Raw genomic sequence first — 13797 nt, 5'->3', positions numbered from 1 at the left:
ATCTAACAAATACATTTTGAATTTGACACTTCACGGATACGTGTCCTACATGTGTCATACGAGTGTCGGTGTTCGATACTATCGAACACCGACACGCCATTTAAGAGGAGTGTCTGAGCTTCATATTTCAATCTATGTAGCACAGACACTTATACGACACAAACACAAACACGAAAATACGTAAAATCTCTAAAATGTATGACATGGAGACACAGATCTATATATTATATAATTATGAATTATATAAATTGACAATAAAGATTATGTGCACAAGTATGTTCCAGATTATTTTTTGGAGCAGAAAAATGTTTTTCATGACTGGTTCACAAGGATTTGTTTTTTATTTTTATAATCATAATAACAATTTATACAATAAAGTTTGAGTTTTTAGAAAATTAATGTATTTTTTCTTTTTAAAATTGTGTTAGAACTGTACTAGAATTGTCAGAAATCTAATAAATACTTTTTAAAATGGACAATTCACGGATATTTGTCCTATAGGTGTCCGATATCGAACACCGACATGTCATTTAAGAGGAGTGTCCGAGCTTCATAGGTTTCACTTAAAAAAAAAATAATACTTCATTTTAAAAAAAAAAATCTATATAAAAATACGAAAATGTAAACATTTATTGTGAAAAGTGTTAATTTTTTACTTCTTAAATTAATATTTTTATTTAAAGTACAAATCAATAGATTATTTGTTTTAGTAACTTTGTTTCAGAAATTAGAAATTCATACGGGTATATATATTATTTGTACAGGAAGTAATTTCATTATATATACGAATTTTCAATAACTATAAATTATTAATATTTATAGAAATATATAATATTAATATTTATATATTGATAATTATATTTATAAGTATTAAAAGTTCAGAAAGACGTATTAAATATTATAAATAATTCCGTATATCTCTTTCATTAATAACTATATTTATAAATATTATTATTTTTCTATATACTATTAATATATTTGTATAAGAAGGAAGCAATTCTCTTAATTTTATATATCTATAATTAATTATTTTGAAAATATACTTTGCTTTTAAAATAAATATTTTCTTTTACTTTGCTGCCATTATGTTTATAATAACAAATGAACATCAATATACATCAAAATGGTGTTATTGTTGGAAATCAACGTATAAGAAAAATATATTATTTACAATGTTATATATATTTTCTTTCACGTGATTAATTTGGAATTAACGAATGTGTCCAAATATTTGTACATTAATTTTCATGTTTAGATATGATCCATGATCACTGACAAGTTATTTTTTTTTATAATTTAATTAATAGATATTAGTCATGATTATCTTAATTAATTTAAATTAGAAAGTGTATTTATTAAAACGACAAAACATCCTATCACAGTAACTTTGTTATACTTTTAAAGGAAAAATCAAATTAATTTATTATGTGTATCCACATCTTTTAATTTTGTTATAAATTTATGTCTATTTATATATTTTAAATATTATTAAATTATAATAATAAATAAATTTAATATTTTAATTACTATTTATCTAATTTAATAATTAAGGCTAAAATCTTCTTAATGCTATAGATATATACTTGTGAATACGATTTTATTTGTTTAAATAAAAATAATGTTTATTATTTCATAAACATGGTGACATCATATAAACTTTAATCATATATGGTGTATTGGTCTATATATTTATGTTTTTATTAAATATAACAGTACAAATTATATATTTAATATAAATGTACAAATAATAATATTGTTTATTTAATTTTTAATATTAAAAATAATTATATATAAATAATAAAAATAAAAAATCTAATACATAAACGCATCTATTTTACCATTGTCATAACAAATATTGTTTTATTTTTTTTTACATAAGTCAATCTATAAAACAAACTTTATCTATAGTCTTTTCATTTCATCATCTGGAGTATAAATAAAAAAATAATAATTAATATTACATTGAAAAGGGTAAAATGAAACATATTTGAAAACTTATATTTTTTTTACACAACACAAATTATAACAAAAATAGAGTATATTTTATATAATTTTTACTTTCTCACTCAGGTTAATTTTTATCCAGTGTAGAACTGAAGTCAAACAATTGTTTTAATCTCATAAATTATTATATAAATCTCAGTACTGGTCATTTCAGTCTCTAATTTAAAATTCTGGTAAAAACCATAGGAACAAATATATTAATAGAAAAAATTGTGGCTAATTTTATCAATAACTATGGTGGCTACGTTAAAAATTGTGGTAGTGGAAGAAAATTAATAGAAACATTTCTGAAGAATATTCTTCTGTCATTGTTTTGTCTTGTGCTGAAAAGCTTATTCAATGTTAAGCATCTTGCATATTGTTTACGTTGCTATTACGTAAGTTTTTTTTTTTTTTTACCAAATTGATGGAATATGTTAAAACATTAATTGGTTTAAGTTTTCTCCCACATTTTTTTTACCTTTAAATAATACTCCTTCGAATGAAATAAAAATACATGGGATTTAAATTATTCTTAATTATTTTTTTTATTTTTTAGATATTTTGTTTGAGATTATTAGTTATGTTGTTTCAAATGTTATTTCGGTAAATAACGGTATACACTAAAAAAAATCATGAAATAAAAATTAATTTTAGATATAAAAAATAGTTACTTGATATAGTGACTAAATTAGAGACTATTTTATAGACTAAAAAAAATTTTGGTTTCTAAATTAGTTTATATTATTGTTAAATGATTTCTAAATTTGTATCTAATTAGCAACCAAGATTTTGCTATTAAATTTATACTCTAAATAATCCGTAGTTAAAATCTTAGTAGTTAATTAGATACAAATTTAGAAACTATTTAACAATAATATAAATTAATTTAGAAACATTTTTTTTAGTTTCTCAAATGATTTCTAATTTAATCATTATAACAACTAATTATTATTTTTTTTAAATTAATTTTTATTTTAGGATTTTCTTGTAATAATAATAGTATACTTATATATTAAAAAATGGTATTTTTGGATAAGAATATAACAGTTGTGTTTTTATGATCAATCTATATCTCAATTTGCCTTAAAAAACTAGTCATGAACATGAATTCTCATCCCATAGATTAAACGTAGTTGAGCAAAACATTAATGATGGTATTTCAATTGGCAAAAGCATCCAAATAGGTTGTTTTTGCAAAAAAAAAATTGATGTTTTTATTTTACACTGTTAGAAATAAGTCAAATAAAATAAAGGCAAATCATAGTATATAAATTATTATAAAATTTTACTTTATGAATGGGTTTTTGTAAGATTTTAAACTTAATTATTTATATATTATTAATTGATTTTAAAATGAATATAAAATTTTCAGTATCATTATAAATTGACTTAAAAGTCCATGTACTCCAACTATACTAATCTCTTATTTTAAAACTTGGGAATCTTTTGAGTGTATTTTTATAATGGAGAAGATTTAAATAGGACAATATATTTGCTTGGATAAGCACTTCCATAAGATAGAGCCAGAAGCCAAAAACAACAAGTGAATAAGCCTTCCATAAGACAAGTTTATTTTTATTTTCTGAAAAGGGTCAATAGTGACAATAAGTTATTATTTCAATTATAAAAAGTATTGTTGTGTGGGCACATCAATAATTTGAAGAAGAGAGGAGAAGATTCCTTCTTACCAGAAAACAAGACTGCAAAACATGTGGCTTATTACAAAATCTTATACTTTCTATTTTTTACTTTGATTTTTTTTTATTTGTCCTACGTTTATTAATAAGATTAATGTTCCGTAAATATTTCGTAATCGATGAAATACTTGTCTTAATTATTGTGAAAAAATTAGGTTTAAGGTTACTTATATTTTTCGTGAAGAAAATACATGTGCAGATAAGTTATCTAATTTAGAATTTATTCATAAAAAACAATTTTATTGGTATAATAGGTTTCCATCTTGTCTATTCTTAGAATTCTTTATGAATAAGTATAGTCTATCTATGTATCGTTTTTGTTAACATATGGGTTTTGGTGTGGTCTAGTCCCCCATATTTTTATATTTTCTTTCTTTTTTCTTATTATAATAAATTTTTTTTCATGTGATGGTAAATGATTGTTGTTGCTAGAAATGTCAACCTAACTGAGATGTCAAATTACATAGTGATGTCAAACATGAAAGTTTTTATAAAAAAAAACATTAACACATTCAGACACAAAAACACTACTTGCATTTTCCGCTCCAGCACATAAATTTAAACATCATTGTTATTATTACGGTTACTATTAAAAACAACCGAATAACAAAACTATATGAAAAAAAAAATAATTGTTTCGATACGTTCAATAGTCTCATATCATTTAAAAGTCGAAGTTGGGATCAGTTTATATACATTTTCATCCCTCAAGTTAATGAAGCGCTTTTAAAAAACAAAACTATAACGAAACTCTGAACTCTAAAACGAACAATATTTCGAATATGATGATTCACTCTAACAATGTTATTTAAACTAACTTAAATCATAATTTATTATTTGAATTAGGTAAATAGTGAGTTTGAAATGTATGCATTTGGAATAGGGTGGTGTCAATTAATATGGTTTGGATAATTACTAATGAATGGTCCCAGAAATCAAGTTGCACAACTTGTGAGAGGGCTGCTACCGGATTCAGGCTCAAAACCATGCATTAAGTTAAACATTAATTAATCAGCCTAATTAAGTTTTATTTTTTGTTAGAAAATATTAAACACATCATTATCAAGTTGTGAAAATTTAACCTAACTTTGTTTCTGTAAATAGTGTTCAATTCAGAGATTGGCAAGTACATCACTAATTTGTATACTGTAATTTTTAGAATGCTCTTATTTTTATCTTACTAGAGTTGGGTCCATGTGTCCTTAAAATATGTGGCAGCTGCCACCACTTGCATCACATCAGAATGGAACCATTACTCCATGTTCCCTCAAATCCTAACTAAATACACAAATCCATTGCAACTTGACAAGGAAGAACCCATGCATGAACTGTATACAAAAGAAAAAATGGCCCAATGTTTAGCTTTCCACAGTGAGTCTCACTCATTGTGATTAATGAATACTGATGAACAAACCATGGTATTAGACTTATGATATGTGAGTAACTCAACTCATATAATTGAAATATTGAAGATCAAAATTTATAATTGAGGTGATCAAGGTTCTGAGAAATGCATATACATACCCTTTTAAATAATGATGAATTGTAGTGTGATTGAGAGGGACATTAACCTACTGGCAGCCAGTGTTGGATGTGGATCTTTGAACTTCATGACAAAAGTTACAAAAAGACAAAAGTAGAAAAAGGAAAGTTCATGCTTCTGAGAAAAAATCTAGAAGGACCAGTGTGAACCACGTATACCAGGAATTGACCACCACTACTGATATTCATCAGCAAACACTTTTCAAGAGTTTCCAGAACTAATTCAGTAACTTAACCAGATGAGACTTATTACAGTTTATATAACTTAGATTTTTTTAGTGACATGGATTGTTAATCTTTTGCAGGTTTAATTAATATTCAAGTGATCGGTTATAAAATACATGAATATGTTGGTGGAGCACGTGAAATGAATTAAAAGTTTTCAATATTTTACACACGTTAATCTCGCAACCTCCAATTAAAATTCTAATGGGTACTGTCAGATCACAAATTCTATTGGAATAAACATAAATAATGATAATTTTTGTTTGTATACTACAGACCCTTCATTGAAAACCAAATGTAAAACAACAGTAAATGACACAATAATTGCTCTATCAAGCAAATGATAGACATCATCCCTTGATTCCAAAATTGCTCTATCAAGCTACCATAACAAAACAATTGTCAATTTGTCATAACAAAAGCTTCACCAAATCAGTAATGAACCCAACCAGCATCACCAACGTTATCAAATCCTAAAGTTAACTCACAAACCCTTACAAGTTTAAGAGTCCACTGAAGGGTTACGAGTTGACTCGTGAGTAGACTCAAATCCACTGAAGGGTCACGAGTTGACTCATGAGTAGACTCGTTTTTTAGTAAACTCGCAGTAGATTTGGTGAATGTTGGTGCAAACTTGTAAATTCAAGGCCGAGTCACCAAGTTCTAAAAAAATCCAAAATAGATCTCATCTTCATTTGGTGGGGCTTTTTTTAGGATTGAAAAATTAGGATATATTGGGTGTAGGGTTAGGCATTTATAAATTGGGTTGGGGGCTTAGCTGATTGAGTTTAGGTTGGGTTTGGAGATTTTTTGACAGACTGAGATTTTGGCAGATTAGAAATTTTTGGACAGATTGAGTTTTTTTTAGATTTTTGGCAGATTGGTTTGGAGATATTTTTTATTTAGTAGGATTAATTTTTTTTTTTATGAAGTAGACTCTTACAAGTCGAGTTCTCAAACCTCCCCGAGTCTGATAAGCAAAAGCCATAATAATGAACAAAGATAATTACATTTAAGTAGACAGTTTTTATCATCAATCCATGTTAATAGAAAATATCTTATTCTGCAACATAAGTTATAGAAACATTATTAAACAAAAGAAAACTGAAGCTATGAACAGAAAGTACACAAATAAATAACCAAGAGAATATATTAGTAGTCTTATTCATCAAATCAATATCCTGGAGGAAAAGATCGCCAACCTATAAAGCAACTTAGTAGATGCAAACAGGACAGGGATTCCACAAGCAATCTTATGCCCTGCCTGTAGTTTTTCTGGGTCAAAAGTGAATGCAAGCTTGGTAACTCAACAAGTTAGGAAGGTCAAGTCAGCAACTGAATCAACACACAGTATGGTGGTGTTTTTGAAGCTATTAAAGAGGCATTTCAATTACAAAAAGATTGGTGGTACAGGAATCTAGTAATCACAATTTCACAAGGTGCTTAGGCGACTAAATATCTCAGAGGACACTTTTATCTTTTCTGAGTTACAAAATAAAGATGCCAATGAATTCCAGACAGAAGTTTCAGGAAGCTTTCCCTGGCTAATCATGTCCTCTAACCACATAACTGCTTCATATTGCCTACCTAAGGAGCAAAGACCCTTAATGACAGAATTGTAACTGTTGGTACAAGGCCAGTATGACTTAATTGACATTTTCTCCAGAAGTTGACTTGCCTCAAGATACCTTCTTTCACCACAAAGCATTTCCAGCAAGATGCCATAAGTATCTCTGTCACCTGCACTACCTACCTTGTTTGACATCTTGTTCAAGCTCTTGAGTACAGCCATGGAATTTCCAACATTGCATAGGTTTTTCAAGAGAGTGTTGTACACTCTAGCAGTTGGTAGACAATTGACTTTCACCATGTCCTCCTCAATTACCTTGATTGCTTCATCCACCTTACAAACCTTGCACAATGCTGCTACTTTTGCCTCGAAGATAGAATGTGTTGGTCTAAAGCCTCTGTCTTGCATTTCCATGATGACAGTATCAGCCTCATCTATCTTACCTTCAGTGTACAGATCAACAGCCATGGCATTATAACTAGCCATACTAGGAATTGAGCCTTTGATCAAAGCTTCATGAATCACACGTTTAGCACTTTCTATATCGTTGTCATCCAATATCTGGCCAAGATCAGAACGGTTATAACATCCCTTCGGAGCCTTCAGTCCTTTTCTCAAAATTTTACCTAGAATTTCCACAGCTTCTTCAAGTTTTCCAGCATCACATAAAGCATCCAAAAGAATTCTATAGACTACAATATCCTCACCATTACCTTTCTGTGAGATCCTCCAAAACATTGAATACAACAAATGGGTGGCCTCATGTAACCTCTTGTCTTGGCACAATCCCTTCATCAAAATTGCATAGCTGTCCCTATCAGGGTAGCAACTTTGATAATCCATCTCTTGGAACAATTGCAGTGCCAAATCGGAGCGACTCTTCTGACAAAGAGCATACATAAGCAAGTTCAATGCTCGAATCCGATACCTCACTTCCCAACCACAAGAGCTCTCAACAAAGATACTGTGGGCCATTTCAAGCCGGTTCTCATTCACCATTATCTGCAAAATGGTGTTGAAGGATTCTGTCCAATTAACACAGTTAAACTGAGGAATTGTCTTGTACAGAGACATTGCTTCATCTACCTGGCCGGCATTGGCATATGTCTTAATAACAGACACAAAAACAGAATCCTTGCATTCACATGAATCCTCTCTCATTTGCTCAATCACATCCTTCATCTCAGTCAGCCTCCCTGATGTTCCAAGGATGCTGATCATAGTGGCATAAACAGGACCATTGTGGTGGTAATTGGGGTACCTAGATTTGGCTTCATTGAAAATGTGAAGAGCCTTTATTGGGTTTTTTTGGGTTCTTATAATCTGAGAGAGGTAAGTTGGTGTCAACACTCTTGGCCATCTTATGCTCATGGAATTTAAACACAAACCCAAATGAGTCTAACACTATTCTCTCTATATATCTCTATTAATGCTTAAAACACTTCAACTTTAAATAAACAAGTTCTTCTATGGCAAACACACAAGAAGTTACAACCCAAAATTTAAAAAATCTAGATACCAAAAGAAAACAAACTAGTAAGCTTAATAGCAAATGAATTAGATAGTGATAAATTGGGGAAAACGAAATAAAAATGTGATTTTTTTAAATGAAAAGAATGAAAACCTAAAAAATGGTGTTTGGATTTGAACAGGGCTTTGTCCTTTGCCTTCAATTTAGAAACTTGAGCAACGAATAATTGATGGGTGGGTTCAGAGTTCAGAAAACAGTGAATCCACAGAGGCAAACTCAGTAGTGTGATGAAGCTGAAAGAATAACAGTGTGAATGAACGGCTGAAGAAGAAGGTGAATAAATGGGCCAATTGGACCACTTATGGGCCCCTAACATGGGCCAAGTCCAAATTCTATTCGTACCCGCTAATTTTTTAACAAGACGTTTCTTCCTGCACCTCCATATCTTCTTCTACCACCTCCATACACAACATGAAAATACATTTTTATCCTTCTTGTGTCACCTCTATAGAATAGTTTTTGGATTATGTAATCCAGAAAATCATTTGAAAAAAGACTTCTAGATTACACAATCCATAAGCTAAATAAGACTTTCGGATTATGTAATCCAGAAAGTAATTATGCATATGAAAAAAGGCTTCCGGATATGAAAAAAGGCTTCCGGATTATTTAATCTGAAACTAATTACAAATTTGAAAAATGAGTAACAGTTTTTTAGGATTTAGTATTCAAAAAATTATAAAAGTGAAAGAAGAAGATATGTAGGTGCATGAAGAAAACACTCTTTTAACAATTGGTTGAAAGAGTTGATCCATTAAAAATAACCAAATTTCTGGATATGTATTAATTATTGATCGAAATATTTCATATTAATATCATAATAAAAATAAAATATATATAAAAAAATAATTTCATTAATTGTAAAATTAATCATTGGAAAGTATCTTGTGCTCAAGACGCTGTTTAGAATTTGAAGAAGTTATATAAAATAATTTTTATAATTAACTTCTGCATAAATTAATTTAGCTCATGTAAAAAAGATTTCTTATTTTTATTTTCTAAAAGTGCTTATAGAGAAGCTTTTCCAAAGATAGTCTTATTTTAAAAAGAATTATTTGATTTCTCGAAAAACTTGTTGAGTTATTTAATCAAAACTTTGTCAAAATATAATAAAAAATTAATTTCTCAGAAAATATTTTATTAAAAAGAATTACTAGACAATGAGAAGAGCCCAAAACAAAGGTTCTCTAAATAACAGTCCTGAATATCACTTCTAAATGGGTTGGCCCAATCTCAAATGCCATGATTAGGGATAGCCCACTCCAAAAGAAAATTGCTATTTAGGGCAAATTTTAGGAATTTGACAATAGAGTAAGTGCATACATGTCAAATTACATTCACAATCACAACCATTAGAGGATATGTTTATGAAAAAATATATGTTAAAAAGTGGTGATGGTTTTAAAAAATATCTATTAAAAAATAAATTTGTACTTAATTGATGTAAAGGATTAATATATATATATATATATATATATAAATTTCATCTCATAAATATTTTTTTAAGGTTTTATTAAATTTAAAGTTTTATTTCTTAATATAGTATTAAAGTTATTTAAAATTTATTATAACTATATATCACTATAAGAAAATCATTAATCATTAAATAGAAACCAATTTTTAAAAACCAAAATAATTAGTTGCACAATAGTAACTAAATTAGATACCATTTTGGAAAGTAAAAAAAAAATTGGTTTCTAAATTATTTTATATTATGTTAAATAGTTTCTAAATTGGTATCTGATTAGTTACCAAGGTTTTAACTACCAATTATTTAGATTCTAAATTTGGTAGCAAAAACATTGGTTATTAATTAGATACCAATTTATAAACCACTTAACAATAATAGAAACTAATTTAGAAATCAAAAATTTATTTACTCCCTAAAATGGTTTTTGATTTAGTCACTATAACAACTAATTATTATTCGACTTATCTGATCACTTTGCTATCGAATCATCCGTACATATATAGTCACACGTAGAAGTGGACAATCAACCTCAATTTATAATAATAATATTTTATATTATACAAATGGATATAAATCTTATTTTATTTTATGAGTTTGATTTTATAAGGTTGTTAATATTCATTAAAGATCCATTATGCAAGTTAATTTGCAAACCACAAACATTTATCGAAAAAGAAGGAAGAAGAGAGGCTGGGGTGAGAAATTAGTTTTGAAGATATAATCATGTATAGTAATGATTTTGATGATGGAATACTTTTATTATCCTTTAGGTTTCTCCATGCACCATATTATCAGGGGGCAGAACCAAGATTAAAGGTAAAGTTACAACAATAATAACTATCAACTATCCCTAGCCACACATTTTTTTCCATACTTCTAATTACAATGAAACAATAACTCTTCCTACATCGCCATTCTTTTTTTTATGTCATTTTCGAATTAAAATATGAAGCATAATCATATACACAGAAAAAGATAGTGAAATGACGAAAGCATAATAGAACCATTCAGGTATTCAATAATTACTTGCACTCATTAAGCACATTATACTACTCAACTATTGCACGTGTAAACTTTCTACTTTTTTTTTTTCATTCTTTTTTCTATATACAATCTCATCAGGGACCCATTAAACTCACTCTTTTACTAACTGCAAGTCCTTCTGATTTTTTTGTCTGATTATATCTGACACCATTTTTATTTGTATTACTGATATAATTCTTATACTTAAGATCATTGTTTCACAGTCAGAAGTTTTGTATGTTGATATCAGATGAAAATATGTACTGTTTTCAGTTAATATTCATGTTTTGAACATATTAATAGAATTGTGAAGTTATATGTATATATATAGAATTAGTGTGGTGGAAAGTGTGAGTTAATAAAAAAAGAATAGTGGAAATGAAAGAGCACAGTAACCTTGCATGCAAGCAATATGTAACTCAATGTTGGAAAGTCTTAACGACAAAGAGAGCCTCCAACTTCCACACGGTAAGTTCTAAAGTCAAGATAGCAATCAATACCCTTCTCCTTCTTCTTCTTCTTCTTCTTCTTCTTCTCTCCATTAATATGAACACCATATTTCATTTACAGAGTGTTCTAGAATCAATGCAGAAAATCCATGTATGGAGTAGTACAAGGTGGGAGAATGAGGGTGTGGGGAATGTTGCCTTGGCTCGAGAGACAGATATATGATATGATATGATGTGTGTGTCCATGTCATGCATGCATTCAGTGGCAATGATATATATCAGCACTTGTGTGTGTTTCTCGGACCAGGCTTCATTCCCCTCACTCCCTCATCTCTTGCTCATTCTTCTTCTTTTAATTCTTTTCTCCATGCATGATACCTGCACATTGCATGTTTTTTCCTTTTCATATTAAGTAGGTGATTCTTTCTACCTGTTTGTGAGGAATTAAGGAATTGTTGTTTTTGTTTGGATTATTTGTAGACTAATTATCAAGATAAATAACAGTTGTACCATTTTACCTCTATTTAGTTTTTCTTACTGATAAAAAAAAACCTGCACCTTACATGTATATATATGCTCATTATCTCTTCTTATTTCCAATATTTTCAATCTCTTTGAAGTTACAACTTTCAAACATCACATTGTTTTGCTTCTAACATTGAGGAGCATGCAGTACAACTGAGGATGTATAGGGCAAGACAAGGCCATTTAGATTTAACATAGAGATCATTGTATTTTGAGTGTGCAACTCTTTGTTGCTCATGTTGATTATGGTATGTATAATATTTGTTGTACTGAAATATAACAAATATGCTTGTTGTTCTGTTTTTAATTGCTCTCTTCTCTTGTGCTTATTGAGGAATAGAAAATGAGATGGGAGAGTGACAGAGAAATGGAATCAGATGAGTTGTGCAGTAAACTAAACCAGAGTTAAAAAGGCTTCAACCTGAGGGTTTGAATGAGTTGGTGACTTCATCAAGTACCTTGTTACCTTCACTTTGCAAATTCTTTGAAATAGGCTATTCCCTAACAATTATTGCAAGTTTTGCATGTGTGATTACTTTAAGTATATTCAAAACATGTAAGTTATTTGAGCTCATTTCATTGAAGTCATGCTATATCAGTTATTTTTTCATCTGTATCTTAATCCCTATCTATTTGTTACTATGGTTATCTCTTCTTAACAAGTGGTTAATATGTATCTGAATTATACTTAGTAATTCAAAGTTTCGAGATTACATGATCAGATCATGCATGTTGTGAAGTTAGATTAGGTTTAATGGTTAAGTTCTAAAAAGCCTGCAAAATGAATAAGATGAAACAAGTTTTTTTTTTATATCAATTAAATGATGTATTTTTTGTCAAACTCATTTTATAAAATAATAATTATATATATTTAAAAAATTAAAATAATATTATTTTTTAAAACTAATTTATATTTATTTATACAAATCATTACACCTAAAACTTAAATTTGAGTTCAATAATTCGATTTAAATTATATAATAATAAACCTATATTAGTGCATTAAAAGTAAAAATGTAAAATAGAAGAAAGAATGAAAAATAACTAATGTGCTCAAATTGATTCCCCCAATGCATTCATTAAAAATAGATCAAATTGGTGATGTGGTGTTATCTTCTTACCAAAGTTCTAAAAATCAGTCTGCAATCACTATTTTTATGAAATGGTGTTATTCTTAATTTGATGAAAGTTCTAGAAATAGTGTATGATGAATATGAAGAACTAGTTGAACCTAGGTTCAAAGAGAAATACCTAGTCCTTATGAAATGAAAGCAAAATCTTCTAGCATTATATAGTGTTGATTGAAAAAAACATTACATTTAATACATTCTTGTTACTTTAGTAATATTTATATATTGTTTGAATTAAAGCATAATTAATAATTTAATTCATGATTTATTTATAAATATATAAACTAAATTAGAATTATAAAATGTGAAAGATGGATTCCTTGCAAGTTTTTTCATATGTGATAAAAACCTAGTGGAAAATGGGACTTGTAAGTACCTATGAATCCACACTTTCATGACACTCATTAGTTCAATTAGGCAATGACAAATTTTGCATGCAACATATGAACATACATCCTATTTGATAATGAAAACAAACTTATATAAAAGGATGTAGATGAAAGAATAATTATAAAGCTTTTTTTTTAAATATATTTTCATATTTGTGTTTCAGAATTTTTTTTATCAAAATATATTTTTTATTTCAAATTTAATTTTTTAAAATGGGATTTTAATTTTTGAGTTGTATTTTTAAATTCTAAATTTTAA

The 13797-nt window shown here is 28.2% G+C and overlaps 1 protein-coding gene across 1 annotated transcript; it reads right to left on the bottom strand.

The window, feature by feature from the left end:
* Positions 1 to 6582: 6582 nt before the first annotated feature.
* LOC137837915 (pentatricopeptide repeat-containing protein At1g05600) lies at positions 6583 to 8796 on the bottom strand. The gene has a single exon (XM_068647092.1). It carries the CDS (start codon positions 8389 to 8391, stop codon positions 6883 to 6885), a length of 1509 nt encoding a protein of 502 aa, XP_068503193.1. The 5' UTR covers positions 8392 to 8796; the 3' UTR covers positions 6583 to 6882.
* Between the last annotated feature and the right edge of the window lie 5001 nt (positions 8797 to 13797).

The sequence above is a fragment of the Phaseolus vulgaris genome, chromosome 4, assembly GCF_000499845.2.
Source record: "Phaseolus vulgaris cultivar G19833 chromosome 4, P. vulgaris v2.0, whole genome shotgun sequence".
Classification (NCBI taxonomy): Eukaryota; Viridiplantae; Streptophyta; class Magnoliopsida; order Fabales; family Fabaceae; genus Phaseolus; species Phaseolus vulgaris.
Note: the sequence above shows the minus strand (reverse complement) of the source record. Positions and strands in the feature narration are given on the sequence as shown.

Bases quoted from the DNA above. Each gene is read 5' to 3' on its own strand.
- LOC137837915 (XM_068647092.1), bottom strand. From the start codon at position 8,391: ATGAGCATAAGATGGCCAAGAGTGTTGACACCAACTTACCTCTCTCAG.